General features: G+C 38.8%; 1 protein-coding gene across 2 annotated transcripts; it reads right to left on the bottom strand.

The window, feature by feature from the left end:
• Positions 1-10,144: 10,144 nt before the first annotated feature.
• On the bottom strand, positions 10,145-18,532 carry LOC143875896 (uncharacterized). Of its 2 annotated transcripts, XM_077377481.1 has the most exons (7): positions 18,380-18,532; positions 14,233-14,287; positions 12,194-14,126; positions 12,040-12,118; positions 11,550-11,890; positions 10,941-11,039; positions 10,145-10,776 (listed from the first exon to the last, which is right to left on the bottom strand). In XM_077377481.1, the coding sequence occupies exons 2-7, from the start codon at positions 14,277-14,279 to the stop codon at positions 10,612-10,614; spliced, it is 2,664 nt and encodes an 887-aa protein (XP_077233596.1). In that variant the 5' UTR covers positions 14,280-14,287; positions 18,380-18,532; the 3' UTR covers positions 10,145-10,611. The 2 variants fall into 2 exon arrangements, with proteins under 2 accessions (XP_077233596.1, XP_077233595.1); XM_077377480.1 differs by having other exon boundaries at positions 12,194-14,287; positions 18,380-18,527.
• Between the last annotated feature and the right edge of the window lie 7,690 nt (positions 18,533-26,222).

The raw sequence follows: 26,222 nt of genomic DNA, 5'->3' as shown, positions 1-26,222 counted from the left end.
AATCTACTTACCATGTAAATATAAATGGGGTATATTATTTCTAGCATTCCAGGACCACATATTGTAGAGGGTAAATGTCATAAGGGTATTTTGATCATATTACATAACTTAGTGGTATTTTGGTCATTTTCAGGATAGTGGTATGTCGGCCATTTTCCATGACTCGGGGGTATTCTGGTCATTTTTACCCGATACAGTGTATTTTGATCATTTTTGTCATGAAGGTATTTTAGTCATTTTCATGACTCCGGGGTATTCTAGTTATTTTACCCTGCATTGGGGTATTTTGATCATTTTTATATCATAAAGCGTAATTTAGTCATTTTCTATGACAGGTATTTTGGTCATTTTCACCTTAGGTATTTTAGTCATTTTCCATTATGCAGAGGTATCATGGTTATTTTTACATGATATGACATATTTTGATCATGTTTTATGGTATAGGGGTATTTTAGTCATTTTTATGACTTCAGAGTATTGTGTTCATTTTACCTGATATTGGGGTATTTTAGTCATTTTCCATGACTCGGGGGTATTCTAGTGATTTTTACCCTATATGGTGGGTATGTTCATCGTTTCATGTTGATATTTTAGTTCATTTTCAATGACTCAGGGGTCTTTTGGTCATTTTCACCCTATATAGGGAGCATTTTGGTCATTTCCATGATGCAGGGGTATTATGGTCATATAGGGGTATTTCTGCCATTTCCATGATGCAGGGGCATATGGTCATTTTACCTGATACGGCAAATTTTGATCTTTTTTGTGTTATAGGGGTATTCTAGTCATTTTCCATGACACGGGGGTATTCTTGTCATTTTATCCTGAATGGAGATATTTTGATCATATTTATGTCATTGGTATATAAGGTCATTTTCCATGATAGGAGGACTCTAGTCATTTTAACATGATACGGCATAATTTGATTACTACCTCCTTGAGTGTATGCCATTTCGCCTCTTTCAGAGTAAATAGATGGTAGCAAGGAAATAACTTACGAGGAAAGTTGATTATATTTTGATTATTGGAACACGCTTAAGTTTTACATAGAGGGTAAACGAATGTTTTACCTCCTATTTACCCTCACTGGAATAGACCCTAAGAAAAATCAGAGATACGGCTACTCGAGATCTTTCATGTTTCGATCTAGGCAAAGAAACAACACAGTTTCATATCCCCACAACACGCATTCCCCAAATGAGAAAAAGAAAAAGAGAACCCAAGCAAGAATCCAGAGGAAGAAGGACATCTTTGTGTAATTAATAGAATCAATTGAACACACCGGATTCCTGTGTGATTCGATGTGGAGCCCACCAACTTGGCCGGGGTGATCCAACATTAGGTTGGACGCTTTGCAGTGCCTATAAACTATTTGTAAAAGGGAAGTGATATTTAATTTACGCCCCATTTTTAATCACCAGGGACACCCGGCGCCAGTGTATCAATGACTAAAGAGGGGCAAATGTACTTGACATCAGAAAATTCCAGTGGTTTTAATTGTTTTGATTGCCACGTACACTAGCACTAGGTGTCCCTGGTGATCAAAAGGGGCGTAAATATCACTTCCCTTGTAAAAATCTCCGGTGGAGCACATAAGTTTATACTTGTCCTTTTTTATTTTATCTGGGACAGCCTCCTCTAGCGTAAAAGAGGAGTCATAAATAAATTAATGGGGGCTGTCCCAAGTACAAATAGGGGGCAAATATATCAATTTCCTTTTAAAAGTGTAATAAGATGAGTTTGGAAGAGTCGGATGGGAAATGGGACCATCGCCTCCTTTGCTCTTTTGGTGAAATAAATATTTCGGAGAAATTCATTTAACACATTTGGTTGGGGTCCTGCCAAACCTCATATTACCCACCAAAAAACATAGAGTTTAGCTGAACAGAGCCAAAACACCAAGAAAATGCAGCAACGCTGAAACAAAGAGGGTCACTATATTACAAAAGGATACCCACTTCCCAGCTTTTGATGTGCATTGAAAAATCGGTGTAGGGGGGTCCCAAGTTATACTAGAATGGCAACACAATGAGGAGGGAGAATATGGTTGTTTTAAGAAATAGAATCTACCAATTTAAAACCTTTTAAACCGATTTTAAGATTAAGAGATCAAGAATCAATATTCAAGCATACAAGTTAAATTTAATGGTGCAATGCAAATAAGAGAGCAAAGAGATAGAAAGAGTGTACCCGAGATTTAAAGTGGTTCGGTCCTCAAATCCGAGGCCTACTCCACTCCACCAACCAAACCCGTTGATGGCTTCACTATTTGATCTTCTTAACCTTGGCGAAGATCGAATGCCAATTACAATAGCTTTAAATTTGGTGGCTATCCTCACCCCAATAGCTTTAACCTCGGTGGCTATCCTCACCACGGAGAATGGGCTTCGCTTCTCCGAATACTCGCCCGAATACAACACTCGAAGGTTGAAAGAAAGAAATGAAAAATCCCTCACAAGGGTTACAAAATGGATGTACAAATTTGAGCCTATGATCCAAATCCTAAAGATGGTGATGAGAGGCACAATTGAAGTTTGATTCACTCTTGGATATTCAAATGAAGTTTTACAGTGTTAGGATTGATGGTTTGTATGTTTAGAACACCCATATTTATAGGAAAACCAAAATATGACCGTTCAATGGCATTGAGGTAATTCCAGCAAAATTCCAAACGGCTCTTTTTCAGACCGTTGGAGTGTTCTCGGAGTTCCGAGAATAATTCTCGGAGTTCCGAGAATTCTCGGAGTTCCGAGAAAAAATCTCGGAGTTCCGAGAAGCCACACAGAAGTTGGAAAAAGTCTACTGGACCATTTCTCGGAGTTCCGAGAATAATTCTCGGAGTTCCGAGAAGCCTATGCAGAGCAGATTTTCAATTCTGTTTTGGGCTTCCAGTTCTCAACCAAGATGGGATTGCTATGAGGGTTCCAAGGTGTTGGAACTCCACAAATACAATCACTTGTTTATTTATGGTGTGTGAGATTACCTTAATTATGCCTCTAAAAAACCTAATCTAGGTTTGGATCAATTACATTCTAAAAGACAAAAAATGGTCTTCAATATGAATTTCTTCATGTCTTCAAGTCTTCATGACTTCTTGCTTGATGACTTTGGCCTTCCAATTAGTGGTCCAATGTGGGCTTCCTGGCCTTCAATCCAAGCATCCTTGATCTTACTTTATCATGATCTACAACTTTAGACAATCAAACACATTAGTGATAAATGATCACTTGTGTATTGGAATCATCAAAACAAGATGGGAATGCCAAGGTAAAAACCATTGGGCTTACAATCTCCCCCTTTTTTATGATGACAAGCACAAGAGATTTGCAAATCAAAGCATATACTCTTTTCACATTTTTCTTACTCTAGAGTCTTTACTCTAGATTCTTCTCCCCCTTTGTCATCAACAAAAAGAAGGGGTAAGAAAAACAAAGGGTTTAAAATTTACAATTTTAAAGCTCCCCATTTTTCAAAGAAAAATTCAATTTTAACTCCCCCTAGTTAAAATAATTTTACAATACAAGAGGGGTTATCAAAAAAACCATACAAATGAAATATATTCAATTTTAAGTTCAAAAACCCATAATCTACACAATATGAATAACATCATTTGGGGGTTTTGGGAACCCAAGATTTCTTGGTCCCACATCTAGCCCTACTCTTGGATGCACATTGGAATTGGTAATCAACCATTCATTCCACAAAAATGGCATCTAACAAGAGGGTTAGATACACTAGTCCTATCATGATAAGCATGTTGAGGTCTAAGACTAGTTTTACTTAGGATTATGTCAATAATTTTATTTCCATTTAAAAATCCATGTAAACATAATCTAAGTCTCTCATTTTCATTATGAAGATGGGATGTTTGAACTAAAAGCTCATTTCTTTCATCTTCATAAGAATTGAAGGAGCTTGCCATATTTTGAAGTTTTAAAAGTTGGCAAGTTTTCTCATCCAAACTACCCTTAAGGGTATCAATCTCAAGTTTATGATTTGCAAGATTAACTTGTTCTTGAGATATGGAAGAAGATAAATCTCTTTTCAAAAAATCAAGTTCTTTTTCTAATTTTAAAATGGATTTTTTAAGAACCTTGTTTTTGGAAATTTGGGTATGCAAGGTTTCACATAATTCATCATAAGGTATGCTATCACTTTTACTACTAGATGAAGAATATGAGGGGTTAGAGTTTACCTCAACTTCATTGGTGAATGTCATGAAGCAAAGATCATCTTTTTTATTTTCTTCCCCTTCACTTGAGCTTTTGCCCGATGTGCTTAACGCATCCCAACCGGCGGCAAGAGCCATATGCTTCTTCCAATCCTTCTTACCCTTGTACCTAGAGGAAGTTGATTTTAGAAGTGGACAATCCGGTCTTTTGTGTCCAATCTTCTTGCAATTGAAGCATCTTAAGGCTCCATCAACATCACGTTCTTCTTTCTTTTTCTTATCTTTCTTATGCTTCTTTCTCCACAAGCTCTTAAATCTTCGTAAAGCTTCCTCTTCGTCACTATCCGCTTCACTTGATGAGTCTTCCTTGGAAGCCTTGAGTGCTAGGGATCTAAATTCCCTCTCCTTCTCCTTTGGCTTCTTTTCCTCTTGTCGGCTAGTAAGGAGCATCTCATGGGTGATGAGAGATCCTACAAGCTCCTCTATGGTTAGCGTCTTGAGATTTTTTGACTCTTGAATCGCGGTCACCTTTGAATCCCAATGGGGAGGAAGAGACCTAAGTAACTTACTCACAAGCTCATCGTTAGGATAAGATTTACCAAGATTAGCTAGTTCGTTAGAAATAATAGAAAAACGAGTATACATTTCCGAAATACTCTCGTTTGGACTCATTCTAAACATTTCATACTTGCTCTTTAACAAGTTTATTTTGGAATCCTTGACTTGTGATGTTCCCTCATGGGTAGTCGCAAGGGTATCCCAAATAGTCTTGGCGGAATCAAAAAGAGCAACTCTATTAAACTCCTCGGTAGCTAAGGCACAAAACAAGGAATTTATTGCTTTGTAGTTCAAATTAGCTTGCCTTTTCTCTACCACATTCCATTCTTCAAATGGTTTGGAAGGTACATTGTATCCATTTTCAACAATGTACCAAAGTTCTACATCTATCGAAAGAAGATAGATGCGCATCCTTGTTTTCCAATGTCCATAGTTTGACCCATTGAAGAAAGGAGGTCTAGTTGTGGAATGGCCTTCCGGAAGTCCGGTTCCAATTTGGTGTGCCATTTCACAATTAGAAGTTGCCAAATAAAATCTTTCCCTAGTTAGATTTTGAAATAACTTTTACAAAAATTTTAAAATCTTTTAAGAGCCAAGACTCTGATACCAAGTGAAAAATCGGTGTAGGGGGGTCCCAAGTTATACTAGAATGGCAACACAATGAGGAGGGAGAATATGGTTGTTTTAAGAAATCGAATCTACCAATTTAAAACCTTTTAAACCGATTTTAAGATTAAGAGATCAAGAATCAATATTCAAGCATACAAGTTAAATTTAATGGTGCAATGCAAATAAGAGAGCAAAGAGATAGAAAGAGTGCACCCGAGATTTAAAGTGGTTCGGTCCTCAAATCCGAGGCCTACTCCACTCCACCAACCAAACCCGTTGATGGCTTCACTATTTGATCTTCTTAACCTTGGCGAAGATCGAATGCCAATTACAATAGCTTTAACTTTGGTGGCTATCCTCACCCCAATAGCTTTAACCTCGGTGGCTATCCTCACCACGGAGAATGGGCTTCGCTTCTCCGAATACTCGCCCGAATACAACACTCGAAGGTTGAAAGAAAGAAATAAAAAATCCCTCACAAGGGTTACAAAATGGATGTACAAATTTGAGCCTATGATCCAAATCCTAAAGATGGTGATGAGAGGCACAATTGAAGTTTGATTCACTCTTGGATATTCAAATGAAGTTTTACAGTGTTAGGATTGATGGTTTGTATGTTTAGAACACCCATATTTATAGGAAAACAAAAATATGACCGTTCAATGGCATTGAGGTAATTCCAGCAAAATTCCAAACGGCTCTTTTTCAGACCGTTGGAGTGTTCTCGGAGTTCCGAGAAGCCACACAGAAGTTGGAAAAAGTCTACTTGACCATTTCTCGGAGTTCCGAGAATATTTCTCGGAGTTCCGAGAATATTTCTCGGAGTTCCGAGAATAATTCTCGGAGTTCCGAAAAACTCTCGGAGTTCCGAGAAGCCTATGCAGAGCAGATTTTCAATTCTGTTTTGGGCTTCCAGTTCTCAACCAAGATGGGATTGCTATGAGGGTTCCAAGGTGTTGGAACTCCACAAATACAATCACTTGTTTATTTAGGGTGTGTGAGATTACCTTAATTATGCCTCTAAAAAACCTAATCTAGGTTTGGATCAATTACATTCTAAAAGACAAAAAATGGTCTTCAATATGAATTCTTCATGTCTTCAAGTCTTCATGACTTCTTGCTTGATGACTTTGGCCTTCCAATTAGTGGTCCAATGTGGGCTTCCTGGCCTTCAATCCAAGCATCCTTGATCTTACTTTATCATGATCTACAACTTTAGACAATCAAACACATTAGTGATAAATGATCACTTGTGTATTGGAATCATCAAAACAAGATGGGAATGCCAAGGTAAAAACCATTGGGCTTACATGCATTGGATGCAATTCTTACCAGAAGGAATGCACGATGTGGGTGTCATTCTCATCTATGTTTGAGATTCAGGCCATCCACTTACCACCCATTAAAAGAAAGCCCACTTTAGGAGAGCATCAAATTTGCATCAACATCCTGGTATTCCAGAGCCTCTTGATTTTACAAACTTTGGGACTTGTGTTGACTGCATTAAAGGAAAGCAAAAAAATTAGAAATTATACATATGAGGGGTCATTTGCAACTCTTTGTGTGAATGGTCAAAGGTATTTCATGTTCATTATCATTTAATATCCGTTGGCATAACATTTACCGGATCAAAATCCGCGGCTAGATGTGTCCTCTTATCCCTGGGAAAAGGTATGATTTTTACGGTGGTCCAAACCGCTGCTAGAACTACATTTAATTTTTTATTGTTTTTCTTTAAAAAAAAAAGGTCTTAACCGGTAGACACTCGTGGTCGCTGGACCGCGAGGCAATTTCGTGGAAAGCCATTTTGCATCTCCTATTAAGGAAACAAACAACCCAATGCATTAAATAAATAAGACAAAATCTGCTAAAAGGTAAGCCTGTGTGGCTGTCCTCTCCTGCAAAAGTGAGCCGCGAAATGGCTTTCCACAAAATTGCCTAGTAAATCCCTAATAATAAATAGTATTGCAACTAAACCTTCTATTTAGAAACTGCTAGTCAAAGTAATAATCAATATAGCAAAAGAGGGGGGAGAGCCCTTGAGTAAATCCCTAATAATAATCAATATGGATTTGGAACCCTGCTCTTTATTTCACACTTTTCTAACTAGCTAGCAGCCTATACAAGGTAAATAGAATAGTATACCACAGAGAGAGGTGTGGCATTAAAAAAAACAAGGCCAATATCAATTTACAGAATTAAACCCTATTATAATGAGAGTCAGAGTTGCCTTAATAATCAAAATATCAAATTCCTAAACATTCCTTCCATAAAATAGAACGAACCCATGTACATAAAATCCTGCATTAATAGTTAAAAACGTGGCTCTATAGTAAAATTATCAAATCCTCAACTCTACCTTCCTCACGGGTTAATGTAAGAATCAGGATCCAACGAAGCCGAAGAAAAAGCCCCCATATTATTAAAAAAGGGTAGAGAATTCATGGCTTCATGAGGGTTCCTGACATGGCAAAATTCTTTATGGAATTGTACGCCTCAGTACCCATATAGATAAAATTGGGTCCTAATCCCTAATCTAGATGGCAACTCATTTTCAAGAGTAACGAGTAGGGACGCTACACTTCTCCATGATATTGATAGTTATATATGTGAAACAACCATTTACTCCAAAAGTTTAAGATGTTAGGCTTCGTGTTATTTAATCATTTATACTTCAACGTCGCCACGTGTGGCCCCTCTTTTTAGGGATGGTTGTACACGTGGTTTTTTAATATCAAGGAGTTGTTGTGTTTAAACAACCAATTACTCCAAAAGCTTAAGCTGTTAGAGTTGATGTTATTTAATCATTTATACTTAGACAATATCTCTATGAGGTTGTTGTTAGGAGCCTTCTATCCGATCAGAGGCTAAGAAACCCCACATACATGTAATTCAAAAACCCAAAATACCCAAAATTCCAGTTCACATCACCAGCTCTCCCATAACGATGCTCACAGCTGGTCGATTAACGCCACTCTTCGCCAAGTCATCGGCCATCTCAGTAGTTGTCCGCCTTCTATGCTGCAGTTGCGGCCCAATCACGTGAACAAGGTGTCTTACTTCATTGATAATAGACGCCATTTTCCGGACACTTATTGATGGATCAATTGCTTAAACCTCACCTAAATACAATGTCTTCATATCAACTATTATACATGAAAGCTCCATATTTTTCCTCTCTTTGGGTACTCATATGTAGATGTTATTCACTTGTACTACTCTATGGGGTTGGTGTCATTGTAAGAGTGGCATACCAATCTGTTGGATATTTATTAGTCAATTACACATTAGATTAACTAATTATCCCAGTTTCATTACATGTATCATCACACGCACGTAAAATTAAGTACTAATATCTCATACATTAAGCAAATAAAATTGCAGTTATTAGCAAGGATAAATTAATACTTTTAACATATCCATATAAAAGAGGACGAGCCTTGCAACGGTAAGGTTGCTCCATTGTGACATAGTGGTCACAGGTTTGAGTCACGGAAACAACCTCTCTACAAAGCAGGGGTAAGGCTGCATACATGCCCTCCCCAGACCCCGCAATGGCTGGAGCCTCGTGCATTGGGCTGCCCTTTTTCAACATATCCTTATAGAATTAACTGAAAGGCCGCGCCAAGGTCTAGAAATCCATACCTTAAGGAAAATAGAGCTGTTCTATCTAGTATTCTCGTGTAGGCCTAGCTGTTGTAGCATGAAAACAGGTATGTAGTTGCTTCAAGCTCTTCACCTTTTCCATCAGCTTTCTTCCTTTCATCAAAGGTTGAATTCCCCTTGTAACATTGTTTTCCCTCTCCAATCACAAACGCTTTACTGTTCCCAGGAGACATTGTCGGCGATCGGCAACCAGATCTTTCCCCCTTTTCTGCTTGCAAGAAAGCATTGGACATCAACAATAAGAAGACGCCCTCGAAGGGAGCTGAAGGACCTTGTTAACCAGCAGATGATTGAGAGAGATCCCTAATATTCAAAGTTGGGGCTTGCTTCCTCCGATTGAAATAGAGCCCTAAATCGATGCGCTGTACTAAGTACTAACCATATGGTTAAATTTCCAAAAATTCATAAAAAATGATGCTAAGATTTTTGTACAGAATAATCCTAACCACATGGTTTGGGATGAGGAAAAAGCAATTTCAAACAGACTTACCTTATTATCAGGATAGTTGTACAAAGGAGAATAAGATATTCTAACCACTTTACTCAATCTAATAAGATCACCAATCCCATTATTTAGTTATACTTTGCTCATTAAATAAATTCCTTCCTGAGCAACCCCATTAGGATGATCCTAACCATTTGATTTGTAGAGGTTTCTATACCATAGTTTTTTCTGAGCCGTCTATCTCACACCAAATATATGGAGGGCACGCCCTATAATCTATAGCAAGGACCAACAAATGAATTATTTAGATCATCCAAACAGTCAGGTGCTTGTGTACTTTTACTGCACATATTTCCATCTGTCTTCCAAGTAAAGAGTGCATTTCTTTGCTCAGGCCATCCATTTGAAGGTTTTTCACCAACCAAATGGCTGAAATATGCTGAAATTTCAAATTGTTGAGTGGAAAAACCAGATTGCATTTTGATAAAGTCAGTCCAAACTGGTTTAGTTTCTGCGCATCTGAAGTCAAGACTCGAAGAACTCAAGAATGCTTCCGCTAGAGCACCTTCATCACGATGACTATCTAACTACTACAGTTTTCAAACCATGGACAGTCCAAGACTGAGCTCACTCAAAATGGAAATTCCAAATTACCAGACCCATCGACAATCAATCACTCAGCAGAAACTAACAAATAAAAGAAAAAAAAGTAATATCATCATGTTGCATACCAAAATGTAAGACATGGAAGAAGAAGCAATTCATGGAAAAATCCTGTTGATCTGTCGTCTGCTTCCATTAAACCCCTTGCCAGGCTTAGTTTCAATCATACAAATAAGTTAATATAGAGGCATGTCCTTCAAATGGAACTGAAGTTCCCATATAAAAGAAAAAAAAAGAGAAAAAATGAGAAAGCAATGCCAAAAACAACAACAATCTTAGCCTTTCAGCAGAAAATTACTCATGATCTGATAGGGCCACAGTGCAAATGGTGCTTTTGCTCTATTCCTTGATCTTCGTTCTACCTCAGATTTCACTCTTCAATCACAGGATACGCATCGCCAGTGTATTTGTTCTTGAACAGGCATTAATGTAGAAGATCTAAGTGTCTGATATTTCAACAGATTGGTTTTAAGCAACTCACTAAATTTATTGCAGATGTTTACAGCTTCCAGTCAGCCTTCACATTTTCGGAGATCACATGAGAAGGGTTCTCTTCAAAAACCTTGACATGGCAAAGAGTACCGCCAGCTTCATCAGCGAACATTAACTTTTTCCGCTCCTTGGGAGTGGTACTAACAGTAGCAACCTTGGTCTCTGTTGACTTCTGAATCAATGGAGGCATGATAGAGATCAGACCATAAGCCATTGCTTGACCCAAATGGGTCATCATATTTTTTTTTTGGAACAGATACTTGCATTGCAACATAAAAACAGATTACAAATGGAGGAGTCCTATCAATTATAAGGAATGAGATGAGAAAGACAAACCATTATTTTACAGAAACGATTGCAATCCCTTGACATCATAGAAAGCCATTTTCTTGTAGTCTCTTCAAGTTCCGTCGCAGTCTCAGCAGTTTTTCGTATCTGTTGGGGACAAAATATTTTGAAAAAAAAAAAGGAATAGGAAGGGCAAGTTAACTATAGTTTGTATATAAAATCTACCAAAAAATTTTCTATGAATTGCAAAAATTAATCAAAACCGCATATTGCCACAGGTATGAAGGCATGCATCCAAGCTACTGTACTGAGCATGTTTGCGAATGCATGCCTGTTGCTCTAAATCTGGTTTAAAGTTTCATCTGAGAATTAAAACCTGAATAACCACAAATGGTCAACATGGAAATTCAAACTTAAGGGTCGTTTGTATACTAATGCTACAAAGCAATAGGAAATAAAGAGTGAAGATTACGAGATGAAAAACCCTCAGGCAAAAATCAACCAAAGCTACCATAATAAAGACCACGAGAAAATAGTAGATCGTGTATGCATGTGTGATATGCACAGTGCTTGTATGTTTACATGAGCATTTGTATTCATGTGAGTGTTTATTTGCCTTCTGTGAGCCAATCAAGGTTCTAGAGAGCAAATATGTACCTCATCAGGAGTAAATTTTGAAGATGTGGATGGGGATGCCTCAGAAAGGATAGTTTCGTCCATAACTACTTTCATGGACTTCAAACCCTTCACAAGCTTCATTGCAAGACACTCAATGTCATGCATCTGCCGCTGAGAGAATGCAATGGCCTTCTGAGCATGCATATGGACAAAAGAGCAATCCGTGCAAGCACATGATGATGTGCAAGAAAGGTGTGAAGACTTGAGAATGCTTTTATTAACAGAAGGAAGACACCCATGTTTATTGTTCTTTGATTTCTTCTTGATTTTTACAGGGCTCATCATCACCTCATGGCCCTCACCTTCTTCCGGACCTGCCCCTGTTGACAAAGACTTATTTCTTATTCCATTTCTCCAAGCATAGTCGCTCCCTATGCTCCGAAACAATTAAAAACGGCAACAAAAAGCAACGAGAGGATCTTTCAGAAAACAAAAACCATGAGGTAAATTGGAAACAACAAGGACTTACTTGAAAGGTGCAAGTTGTCGAATAATTCTTCAGCATCAACAGCCTGCCGAAGTTTTTCCTGAGATGTTGGAGAAATTGCCTGCAAAGAACTGAATGATATGAGCTGACTTAAACAAAGAGAAACCCAAACGCATTTGACATTGAGGAGTCACACCTTTCGGGCTAAGAAAAGCTTTTTTGGAGGATGTTCTAGCTTTGAACCATGGTAGCTCTCAAGTTCATCCATTGCTGTAAGCACTTCTGGACCATTAGAAGAGAAATTAACAAAATAGTGTGTTGCTTCATCTACAGTGGCAGACACAACTTGCTCTGGCATAGCATGTGGAAGTATCTCCTCTGTTACAGGACAATTATCGTAGAAGGAATGAAAATTATCGGGGCCAACTATGCATGGTTGCAAATTCTGAGCCGGGGTGTAGAGAGCATTAGTATCACTTGTAGAATGATCTTCATGATCAGGAAGGGTATCCTCCTTATTAGTGTCTGACACAATTTGCTCTAGCATAGCAAGTGGAAGTATCCCCTCTGTTACAGGACAATTATAATAGAAAGAAAGAAAATTATCAGGACCAACTATGCATGGTTGCAAATTCTGAGCCGAGGTGTAGAGAGCATTAGTATCACTTGTAGAATGATCTTCATGATCAGGAAGGGTATCCTCCTTATCAATGTCTGTTGGAATCTCTCCCTCCAAAAGCTCCTTATTAGTTAATTTCCCATCAAAATCACATTTAGAATCAGAATTACATCCATCATTTCCCTCATTTGTCAACATGGATCCAATATCATGATCAATATCCATATAAAGACTTTGGCTAAATGAGCTGCTATGCGTCTGGCATAACATCCTTTGTGGAGAAGAGTCACTTTCACAGCTCTCAACTATCTTTGAACCCAAATCCTTGGCCACAGAGATTACTCCTGGACTATCAGCAGAAAGTGGGGGATTTAGGACACCTACCATCTTAAGGTCAGATATGGAAGAAGGAGGAGATTCGTGACTGGTCATTTCTAAAGAACTAGCCATTTTAACTATCCCACAAACCTCTTCAGCACTGCCAGAAAGAAAGCTAGACTCACCGGGCTGCTGAAATTCAGTTGACATCGCATTAAGATAACAATGAGGAAACTTTTCAGTGGGCAAAATTGACTCGCCAGTCTCCACCACTTCTTCATCAACTCTCTCAGGCAATTCAGCAGATGAATCTTGTGGCAAATCCATTTTTGCACTGAAAGAAACTGAACATCCAATCTCCAACTCACCTTCATCAATGCTCTTGGGAGACTGAGTAGACAAGTCACCAGCCAAATTCATTCTTACAGAGCAAACATTGGTAGAACAATCAGTAACAGAAACTGTATTTTGGCACTCCCAGTAATCTGTCTCTACAATCTCACTTTTAATGTTAGTTATTCTACAAGGATCCCAAGTATTTTGTGGCAAATCCCCATGAATAATTGGTGCATTAGTCATACCCATGGCCGGCACATCTAGCACTGCACTGGAAAGTGGAGTGCCTTCTTGTTTTGGTGATACTTCTATTGAACCCGCAGAATCCGGAGAAGATGAACATGTGGGTTTTCGCAGGCGCTTCCTCTCAAACTTGGATTTTTTTGACAGTTTTGATTTCCAACAAATGAGGGGTTCATCAAGGTCGGGTTCTTCCTTTTTCACGTGAACCTCATCAAGATGTGGGTGCCTCTGACCATCCGGATTTGTATAGTCAAGTGATTTCTGGACTTTCCGTTTCTTCCCTTTCCATATGTCTTTTAGTTCCTTTAAAGTCATTTCATGAACGCTAGAGTCAACAGGGTCACAGTTTTGTTTGTCAATATCACAGTTTCTAGTATATCCACGGTCACTGTCATCAATGGCGCCGCCACCATTTGATGCAACACGGGTTCTGGAACTACGTCTGAGAGCTCTCCCACCAATAGGAGATAGCATATCAATTTCCATTCTTCCACGACCAGATGAGGCAGACTCGATTCCGTTTTCTTTCCACTGAAATTTGGAGCTTGAACCTATGTTACTGGAACCTTCAGAATCATATATGGCACTCAAGTTCTTGAACCGAAATGCAGGTCTTCCAAATGAATCTAGGTTAAGGATTTTCTCCACAAACTCCCCCTTAATAGTACGAATATAATGCACAGGCTGGCAGCACGTTAGATCAACAGATTTAAGGATACAATCCATATTTCTCATTTCCACCTCGAGATGCAACTTTCTGTGTCATGCTTGATCCTGCACCAAAACAAAATATTCACCATATACAGATGAACAGTGCACACTAGACAGAGCCTAAGCATCCACTTTAACATCGGCATAATCTCTAGTAATTTTATCAGATGAAACCAAATATTGATAGATTGCATCATCAACAAACTAATAATAGCTTGAACTAATGAAGAATCCCATCACCCAACACCAATAAAAGCTCAGTGAGTGACAATGTTTTGACCAAGATAAATTAATAGATCCCATTAGAGCATTTACTCCAGCATCAATTATTTCACATTTGAGATTTTTTTTAAAAGAAAAGGAAAAGAAATACAGAACATGGTAATTATTCCTGGCTAAAGGGGAAACAATATCTACATGATCACCCAGTGGTTTCCACATTCCTACGAGGTGTGCTTTAAGCTTTCTATAGTGTAATCTGTCAATGAAATTAACCAAGCATAAGCATAACAAGGGGATGAAAGCAGCTTATTTGTCCCTTCTGAAAGAGCATTTCTTTGATATGCGTGCATAACTTGCAGCTTACCAACTCTGCTGATTTTTTATGAGTGAATTCAGGTAACTTAACTAGTCTGAATATCATTTAGAAGGTGGGGATGACATGCTGCCTAGGACATGATACCTCATGTGCACATCGAAGCAACTGACCTTTTGAAGGCACACAGGTGAACTTTTGGGTTATTCCTCGACTCAACTATAAGGAGTTGGGTGTGTGAAACAACCAATTACTCCAAAAGCTTAACACTCCTCACGTGTGGCCCCTCTTTTTTAGGGATGGTCTACATGTGGCCCCACTTTTGGGTTTGGCCATTGCATGTGGATTTTTACTATCAAGGAGGTTTGAACCAAGGACCTTTGGTCTGATACCATGTGAAACGACCAGTTACTCCAAGCTTAAGCTGTTGGAGATGGCGTTATTTAATCTTTTTATACTTTTAACAGGATGGACCGCTTTCATGAGAGTAATAGTTGACCAAATAGTTTGCATGCATGTAAAAATACCAAAAAATATAATACTATAATGTGCAAATGAATATGGGGATACCTCTAATCCAAAGTTTTTGAAGTTTTAAATAGTCAAATTGCATGAGACGTGAAATGAATTTTTTGCAAGAAGCTAGAACCAGTGCACACTTAAGTTGCCGGGATTACATACTTACCCCCCTTCCCCTTTTTTTGGTGTGTGTGTTGGGGGGTCGGATGAAAAGAAAAGGAAATCCATCAAGTGAGCTGGGAGGAAGTGACCAAACCGATTAAAGAAGGTGGGCTTGGCATCAGAAAGCTAAAAGCGGTTAACAAAGCACTCCTTGGGAAGTGGTTGTGGAGATCTGGCGAAGATAGGTAGAGCCTTTGGGTGAAAGTCATAGAAGGTAAATATGGGTTATCCCCAGGTTAGTGGATATCAGATGATAAGTTTGGGCTAAGAGGAAAAACTATCTTGAGGGATGTGTTGGCCCTTAAGCAGAAATTTTGACAAAGGGATTAGGTTCCGAGTTTATAAGGGAGACGAATAAAGTTTTGAGAGCACAAGTGGTGTGGGGAGGCCCCTCTAAAGGATGTATATCTTGAGGTGTATTCCATTGTGATAGATAAAGAAGCATTCCTGAAGGATTGCTTTGTCAAGGAAGGTGCCAATGTGTCTTGGCTTGGATTATCAATTTCAGGAGAAACTTCTTTGCAAATCTAATGGCAGCACTTGACAGAATCTTCATTAAAAGGTCATGAGAAGACAAAAGGGTTTGGATCTGGGGCCCTTCCGGGACTTTCGACGTTAGATCATTCTACCACAAGATTGTATCGAACTCTGCTCCCTCCCGCCTAGCCAGAGTATGGAGCATCCTCACACCACTTAGGGTCTGCGCCTTTGGGTGATCAGCTCTGCTTGACAAGAATTCTCATGGTGGATTGGATAACCTTCGAAGTCATCAGATGGTGATTTTGGATCATTGCAATTTATGCGTGGAGGCGAGCGAGACTATCTCTCACATATTTATTAATTGTAAGCTTGTCACTTGTCAGGTATGTATGGAGTCGGGTTATTTCAAGGTTTGGGATTTCATGGGTGTTCCCTGCATCATTGCCAGTTCTATTGGAATCTTGGTTTATGGGCCCATGGAGAAAGAAAGGAAAAGTCCTTTAGAATGTGTCATTGCTTGCTATTATATGCATTCTATGGAAGGAGAGAAACGCCCGTGTGTTTAGTGATTAGATGAAAAGCCCTTACTTCATTGCAACTAAGGTAATAGCTTTGACTATTTACGGGTTAAGATTCTCCCAGAGTTCAGATTTGTGTCAACACACGACCTATGGCGTGGTAGGCATGAGATACACTATAGCAAGGAGCGTGGCCGGATAATTTCTCATAGATGGGTCCCTCCTGAGCCGAGGAGGCTTAAGATAAACTTTGATGGCTCTATTCCGGGGAATCCGTGTCCTGGAAGGATAGGGGGGCTATTAAGGGACGAGCGGGGAGTGAGATCTTGGTCATTCTCAGGTCCTATCAGCAATTTATACTCAAATGAGGCAGAAGTAGGAGCCCAGGTTTCTAGAGGATCAATTAATGGATAGAGTGATTGTGGAAGGGGACTCCTTAAATGTGGTAAGATGGTTGAAGGGGAGCCTCCCTCCTCCATGAAAGTTTTTGCCGTGGCTTAACAAGATCAAAGATCGGCTGGAGGTTTCTCTATCTCTTATACTCATGTCAGAAGGTCGGCTAACTCGGAGGCGGATAGGCTAGCTAGACAGGGAGTCCAACGTGATTGTCTTCATCTAATCGATTTTCTCCCCCCTTGATGGTTCTTAGTTGTATTTCTTGTCTCTTCCTTTCTTTTTTCCATTGTGGCATCTTTTGCTTGTCCTCCTTGGTCAGGCTGTAGTTGCCTCTACTATCTTCTATCTATTAATGAAATTCTTTATCTTTCAAAAAAAAAATCCATGGGTAGAAGAGACACATAGAATAATGTTCTAAACCTAGTGGACTGACGGTCAAAGGTATCAGCTCATTTGGCTTTCTTAGCAAAACCGTATCTAAAAAGCTCAAATCAAAGTGGGCCTAGCATAATCTGTGAGCCCGTTGCTTGTCTATTGATGTCAATAGCCTTTACGATGTGTTAGATGCTGATTCTTTCAGTTTAAGCATTTACGTTCGAAAAGGGCACCTTCAGCTAATTAAAGTGTTTTGCTAACGAGTGTCCTAATCATCAAGAGCATTGGAAACGTAATTGTACACATGTTTTTGAGCATGACCTTCGGAAAGGGCACCTTCAGCTAATTAAAGTGTTTTGCTAACAAGTATCCTAATCATTAAGAGCATTGGGAACGTAATTTTACACATGTTTTGAGAATGTTTTGGGACTTTTCAAATGTTTTCGGTCGTTTTTATCAAAACATGTGTAAAATTAGGTTTCCAATGCTCCTTAACGAGTGCCCTTAGCAAAACCCAAAGTTCTATTTAATAAATGGAACTTATCCAATGGATGCATTGTTCCCTGTTTCTGCTAGCATTTATTCGTCCATGGTAGATCAATGCCAGAAGAAAAAAAAAAAAAAAAAAAAAAAAGCTTCTAAAACTACTGACACGGACCCAAAAAATTAAAGACATGGGAATAGAGGCGTATAAGAAACCCTAGAGGAAAAGAAAATAGAAAAGAACAAGAACCATATGGTGGTTTGACCGTACTGTAGAAAATAAATATACAGAGACAAAGAATAGAACACCCTAATCAAAGATATTGTCAAGCAAAAAGGCAAAGAAAAGAAACCCTATTCGCATCGATTTAAAGATTTTAAAAAACAGACATAACAGCAGCTATCTTCAAACAGAAACCCTAATCATATCGATTTGAAGAACAAAATGAAAAGGAAGAGAAACCCTAATCTGAACGCTAATCGAGGCTATTCTTGGACGGTAACTCAAATCGATTTGACCTAGAAAGAAGAAAAGATCTCCAGAAAATATTGAAACAGAGTTTCAGATTCGATAAATGAGATTTACATTTTTTTTTTTTTTTTAAAATCGAAAAGAGTAAAAGAAAAGGAAAATCATAGATCCCTGCAGATAAGAGAAACGAAACTACAACATTAAAAGAAACTCACCTTAGATTCGAGTTTTGTACAGCTCCAATGTTCTCTAGAGAGAGATTTTTCTAACGTAAGAGACAGATCAACGACAAGGAAGAAGGCCGTGTTGTTGAAATAGGAAGAAGGGTCAGTCTCGCGCCTAAATACCTTTTGGCGGGAAAGCGATAGGGTTTTCCCTCTCCAAGAAGAGATTTTATATGGTATGGTGGCCTAGTTTTGTTGAGTTTTTTAATTGGGGGCCGCGCGCGGGTAGGGTAGACGGGTAGTGTACAGTGGGGCCCACTGGATTGGATGATGTAATCCATTTATTCGCTTGTGACCGCCGTAGATAAGCCATGTCCCAAAAATGTTGGCTATAGAGTTGATAGACTGATCCCCACCCATGAATTTGTGAAAGCGTTAACAAATCAAATGATTTTTTGGGAATGTAAGACCTTTGAACTCAAGTTTGGAGCCTTAACCGAACTACATGATCAACCCCAAATCAATTGGTTAGAATCATACTATGTTTTTGGGCCAAGCACAAGCATATCAAATGCTTAGATCATCCATTTAAGAGGGACCACTATGCTAATTTTTTTTATTAATATACACCCCAATACATGTGCAGAATAAAGTATAGTGGGGCTCGTGTATTTGGATGATCTATAAGGGGGCTGCCAGGTAAAAAAAGGGGGCATGCCTCAATTATCAGCTTCATAGAATGAACCTAAGGATATGAATGTCATTTGTCAACACTTATATTTCTCTGATTTTAGGAGAATGCAATGGAAACCAAGCTGAACAAAAATCGTTCAAAGCGACTGAATGAGGAGTGGCTAAGAAAAGGCTGAAAAATCAGGAAACCAAAAACTCGACCCAGAATATGATTGAATTTTTCGTTGTTATTTAGCCAATTCTCGTATGCTCATTCGTGCCCTCTCAAGTTTCTCCTTCTCCCTCTCTCCCTACGCCTCTCTCACCACTTCAGAAGCTAATTTATCATGAAAAAAAAAATTCATAGCTCCCGACATGGATTTATTGTTTTTTGAATGTCAAGAATTGGAGAACCAGGGTTGAGCCTCTAACTCAATTGGCCAAGGCTTTGTTCTTCAACCTTCAGGTCAGAGGTTCAACCCCAGCTTACTAGAACGTCACAACTTTCCTAAAAATATATATAAATAGAATATTGGAGAAGCGGGGGTTGGGCCTAGGGTTGAGGCTTTGTAAGTAACATTGAAGTCATATGTTTGATCCCTACTTACCTATCAAGAAAAAAATTGGAGAAGCAGGGCGAGTAGCTCAAGATTGTGGAACTATTATCTAGATAGAGAAGAGCACCGGAGGGCCCCCCGTGCCGAAATGCACCGAGAATGGCTGCAAAAAAAAAAAATGTTATGATAATCCTATATATGAAAAAAAAAATTGGCATGTGCAGCCTTTCTATGAAATGGACCAGCATGTCAATGGGTTAGATCATCCGATCCAAATCTCTGTGTCTTCTTATACTTTTTCCTACACATGTATTTCCACAAAAATACACACATATTTCCACGAAAATACACACGAATGGGATTTGACAGCGTCCATCGCATAAGGCTTTCCCGGATGGCCTGTTGAATGTGAGAGAAGCAACACAGGCTCACTTTTCATCAATTTTTGTCTTCATTCATGAGCTGGCTGGCTGCTCTCGGATGGCCATCGGCGAAATGCCTTCTGCGATGGACACTAGCAAATCCTCCCTCACGAATTTCTCACTTATTTTAGGGCGAAAACTTTGTGATGAGCATGGCCTACTTTTGACCCTTTTTTTATCATTTTTTCTTGGGAGATGATATTTTCACGCATTCTCCCCCCCCCCCCAATAGCGTGAACTGTGGCCAACTTCAACGCTTTTTCACGTCAGAAGGGTGGCGAATGCGTAATGCAGGGGGTGAAAATATCGTCGCCCAAGAAAAAATGATAAAAAAAGGTCAAAATGTTAAAATTACTGGTTGTTGGGCTGGGTCCTAACCATAGTTAGCAAAATGTGATAGAGCAAAAAAATGGGACGGGAAAATTTTCAGTTTAATACGGTATCGGTTCCAAAAAAAAACACAGTAAAAAACCAGAAAATAAAAAAATGCATTTGAAATTTTGTCATTTACAAAATATAGTGGGCGTAAAGTTGGAAAGCTGGCCAAAAAACGCATTTAATACGTTTAAAACGTTTTCCTAAAAAATTGAGTTTTTTCACTATAAAGATTTTAAACGGAGTATTAAAAGGGAAATGAATAAAACATGTTTCTTTTGTTTTTTTTTTAAATATGCCGTTTAAAATGGAGTTTTGCTAACTATGGTCCTAACACACACACTTGACACTAGGCCCCAATGTGTCACATTTATGTGATCGTATCCGTTGGTCTGACTAGGGATATGAAAGATCGTACTCCTTTTTCTTTATCTTCAATAAATTTCCGCAGGTCTGCCTAAGCCTTAAGGAATATGTGTGTGTTGTTTGGGGGGGGACCTTATTTCTTGCATTCATGGTGTAATGAACAGTAAGCTGAAAACAGGAAAACACTTATTACAATAATATTTTCCAGCACATACAAGAATTTATTACCAAAATATTTTCCAGCAAATACAAGAATTTTTTACCAAAATATTTTCCAGAACATACATAAAGACTGACCAAACAAGGGACAACCATCTATACAGATGTAAAGCAGTTACTCTGGTGCATTGTGTGGTTAACTGTCTTCTATCAATGCTTGAGAATCCCATCACTCACATCTAATATGAATTTGTTCACAAGATCCACAAAACAAGGATTTGTGACCAAAGAGTAGTGAAGAAACACGTCCTTTACATCAACATCTTGATCCTTATCACTTAATTCCTTCAGCTCAATCTCTTTCAGCCTCTGCAAAACGTTACAGCAAACCTTCAACCTCATCCCCCTTTCTCTGTCTTCCTCTTTGTTTTACAGCTCTCTCCTCCAAACCCTCATCTTTCTTAGCTTTAACGCTCTCTACTAGTTTGATCTCCCCTTCCTCTTCCCTAACCTGATCTGGGCCACTCTGATTTATTATTTTTTCTCTGGATTTTCTACTTTGAAGAGGTAGAAAACCGACGAAACTGAGCTTTTGAAGACTACCCAGAAGCCTTTCCAGCTTTCTACACTTTCTCTTTTTCCCTTCCTCTTCGAGTTTGCCTTCATTGATAATCAGACCGGGGTGTTTGTGAAACTGTTCGTTTCTTTCTCTGAAATTATTTTCACATTCGCCTCTTCTACAACGTAGAACGATGCAGAAATTGAGTTTCTGAAGATTACCCTCAAATTTCGACCTTGCCTTTGAAAATTTGAGCACTTGTCTGGAGAACTGGACATTGAATTTTCTTTGTGCCATTGCTACTTCTCTGGCTTTGATTTTTCCTTCGAGGAGTAGCTCTTGTAAGTTGAGCTGTGAGTTCTGAAAGCTTTTTTCAGCATGCGGGAGTTGAATATATTCCTAAACGTGGTTGAATGTGCACACTTGAGCATGAAAGAGAATTTTCCAAAATCGGCACCACAAAATTGATTTTCCATTCAACAGCGCCACTTCATTGTAATACAATGGGCCCTCACTATTACAGAGTGGGCTCCACCACTGGTTCATCCCAACCACCTATTGGCTAGGCAATAATCTGTATCTCAAATGCACCACGTAATTTTTGGAGGATTGTTGAATATCTATCTAGGTGCAATCAAATGGACGGTCAAGATCGACCAAAGATGTGATGAAGGTGGATCTCCATTCTCCAATGGCTTAAAGAGCACAACCGTCTTGCAATCCTCCAACCAATTAAATGTCTTTCTAGTCGATCGCTATATTTGGACAGTCATCTATATAGCTTTTGATTCTACTGTCTACATTTAATGACAAGAAAATACATTTAATCTTTGGTCCCATTGAAGATCGATTGTAGGCCCTATCAAATGGACGGCCTGGATCAACCAAAGGTGAGGGGCTACCTTGTAACAGTAGTCATATCTCATTCTAGTAGGGGTTAGGCTTTCAAAAATACAACCCGAATTAATGTAGGGTCGGGTTTAGGAGTTAGGAGTTAGGAGTTAGGACGGGATGATTCTAAGCGCAACATCTTTGCCACTGGGGGCTTCTAGATTAACGGCCCAGATCATACTAAGGTCATGCAGGTGGGCCAGGAATTAGACTCTCAACTCTTCTCTTTTATTAGGTCATGCCAGTTCTCATCATATCATTCCCTTATGCAAATTGTTTTTAAAAAACAGTGCTGTTATGCTCCTTCCTAAATGACACCTACTAAGCCCCACTTCTCCCTCATATCATATATGTGGTCAGATTCCTTCTCCGGGATAGAAAAATCACGTATAATTTCTGCTATTAGGGTTTTGTTCGGGACACCTAGTGGGAGGTCAATCTTTTGCAGAAATGGCTTCTTCTAAGAAGTCAATTCCTATGGCCATAAAATCCATTGCTTTGAGGAAGGAAGCTCTTCAAAAAGCTTTCCAAGTGCTCGGGTCGCATTCTAATTCTCTAACCTCTTTCACCTTTCAATGGATGGATCTAGAGGGACTCAGTGGCTCCCTTCAAAGAGAGAGGGAAAACACCCCGGGCAAAACATATCGATGAAAAGGGACGAATATGTCATTTTTTCTAAATATCATTCAATTACTTACCTCATACTTCAAATCTCTAGGCTAACTTTCAAGGAGGAAAATCAAATGTGTTAATATGTTTGTACTCCTAGAGTGTACTTTACAGGCTAATCATGTTTTATTCTTTAGATGCTAATCAAATGTCTTAATTTTTAGGGAGGAAAATCAAATGTCTTAATTATTTTTGTAGTGTGCTTTAGAGGCTAATCATACTCTATACTTTAGGGGGGGCTAATCATGAGAAAAAGAATGGGAAAAACAAAGAAGAAATCTATCCATAATAGATTTTGCAATTATACAATTAAAAAGGCCTGAAAGACAGAATTCCGTTCTATGGCTTATGGCTTTAACTAAGACGTTACGTGCGACGCGAAGCAACCAGACCCAGGCCATGCTGGATAGGTTGGGTGTTTTTTATTATGAGATTGAGTCTCTGTATACTCGCTTGGCCAAATTAGAGGACGACAGAGGGAATGGGTGATTCCAAGAGCAGACATTCTGGTAGGAGCTACTGGAAAGAGCAAACAAGGACACCCTCACAAGAATCTGCCCAAACTTACCAAGAAAAGAAAGGAACACCAGACTTGTGTTCCTGAAATGAAAGCTTGTGTTTTACAGGCTAATCATGTCAATGGAATAGGTAATATAGGAAAAACAACAAGGTTCAATGCACTCTCTTAGACGAGGCGAAATGAGTTGAATGGGGATTTCATCACCTACTATTGCTTGGAGAGGCAGGATTGCTTGGAGAGACAGGTGGGATTATCCTCCAACCATTGAAGAAAGCGAGTATGTTTTTTAATCTTAGCAAAAGCAGTCATCAAGTTCAAAGGACATTTTCGATTTAGTCCTCTTACTTGAAGATGTGCTTCTATACATCCAAGTCATGTCAACATGTATAGCATGAACTTATGTCATGAAGTTGTATATTAAACTTGTGGTAGCATCAAACTCATGGCGTTGTATATTTTTTATTCCTTTGAATCTTGTTTTCTAAAATGGGCGTAAAGCAAATTCTACGCCCATTTTTAAGTGAAAAAAGTGGGTGTAAAATTTGTATGCCCAAAGAAATGGGGCCAAAAGGAACTTCTTTGTTTCAAGCCAGGTTTACATAGAAAGAAACAAAGCCTCAGGAAAGGACGAACAAAATGGGTAGAAATATCATATATGTGTATACGTATATCTTATGACCTTGCCATCATAGCATGAATTAATTTATTTAGGTAAACTAACTTCTAATTGCTGAAACGCAATTGCAAATTGCTGAAACACATTGATGAATTCACAAATGCAAATGAGAATGCATATATGCGTTCAAACTCTTTACCTTTTTTCGAGTTAGTAGCTTGAGCATCCGGCTCTTCCTAACTGTTCACACCATGTCATAACCGAAGCACCAAACATCAATGGTGGCCACAACCGCCATTCAACCAATCTGTTAAGTGCAGTGTAACATGCATTCTCTTTGGTTGAAGGGAATTAAATGTAAACTTATTCATCAAGACTTCATTAACACATTTATATACAGAGGGGGAAAAAAAGAATCGCACGTGGGAGTAAAAAATGGAGATATAGAAATAGATGAGAGATAGAGAGCAAGAGAGTGAAGGGACAGACCTGCCATACAACTTGTCGGTAAAAATGATTCAAAGGTATACGCAAGTTATATGGTACCTGAACAATCTTAATATTATCTTAACATCAAGTTACCTTGAAATGTATATATGTGATGCAGGTACAGCTTGCTATATCACGAGATCAACGGCCCTAATGCTGGTGCTTAAGAGGGAAGAAGAAGAGAAATTAGAAATCAATAACACAACTTAGAGAAGAAGAAGAAAATGGGAGCAAAGCTCAACCCAATTGATATTCAATCAATTACATAAGTTAATCAACATCCAAAATCTCTTCTAAAGATGAATTCTAACTCTTTAAATAAAAAAAAACCAAAGCAGATTCGTTCAAGCTCCTCCACTAGCTAGCTTAGGGACTAACATAACATTAATTGCATTGGAACTCACTAACTTTGACTGTTTTGGGAACCCACAGACCCAGTCCACAAAAACTATCATAACTTTCTACCCTCTTGTTCAATTTTTGAGCATAAATACTTGTTGGAAAGATCTCAAAAATACCTACAACTTTGTAGTTTACTACTTTCCATAATTATGCCATTTAGAGGTCTAAAAAAGAGGTTCAAAAATGGGTTAGCAACATTACTACAGGAATGTACCTTGGAACTCCACCAAAACCACCTAGGCATGACATGGTTGCCATGTTGGCACTGCACCATTATCTCCGGGTGAGAAAGACTCGCCTACGAGTTCTCATCAAGCTCTCCATGATAAGTTGGCAAGTCTTTGACATTGAAAGTTGGATGAGTATTGATATTTGGAGGGAGCTCAATCTTGTATGCGTTGTCGTTGATTTTCTTGAGAATTTGACATGGACCAATTTTCTTCTCCTTGAGCTTGTTATAGGATCCAGCTGGAAATCGTTCATTCTTCAAATAAACCCACACAAGATCACCTTCATTGAAGATTTTGATTCGGCGATAAGTATTGGCCGCTTGCTTGTACTTCTCAGTATTTTCTTCAAGATTCTTCTTCACTTCTTCATGAATCTTTGTCATGGTAGTAGCAAAATCTTCCGCCTTCTTATTATACAACGATGGATCGGGAATGGGTGCAAGATCAAGATAGTGTTTTGGAGTTTTTTCATAGATCACTTCAAATGGGCTCTTACCGGTAAAACGATTCACAACATAATTATAAGAAAACTCCGCTTGAGGGAGCACCATATCCCATTGCTTGGGCCTCTTTGCCGCCAAACTCCTAAGCAAGTTTCGCAAAGTTCGATTCACCACCTCGGCATATCCATCGGTTTGAGGGTGATAGGCACTACTATAGAGCAAAAGAATACCAATTCTTTTCCATAAGCATCTCCAAAAATGACTAAGGAATTTAGTATCCCTATCCGAAACAATGGACTTCGGAACACCATGATGCTTAACTACCTCATTGAAATAAAGATTAGCAACATAGGAAGCATCCATAGTCTTCTTGCAAGGAATGAAATTGGCCATTTTAGAGAAGCGATCAACAACTACGAAGATGGAATCATTACCTTTTTGAGTTCTCGGCAAGCCAACCACAAAATTCATACTAACATCTTCCCATTGAGCATTAGGAAGTGGAAGTGAAGTGTAGGTACCGG

Source organism: Tasmannia lanceolata, unplaced genomic scaffold, assembly GCF_043159265.1.
Source record: "Tasmannia lanceolata isolate RefF3 unplaced genomic scaffold, GAP_Taslan_0.1 ptg000004l, whole genome shotgun sequence".
Lineage (NCBI taxonomy): Eukaryota > Viridiplantae > Streptophyta > Magnoliopsida > Canellales > Winteraceae > Tasmannia > Tasmannia lanceolata.
This window is presented reverse-complemented; position numbering and strand designations above follow the sequence as displayed.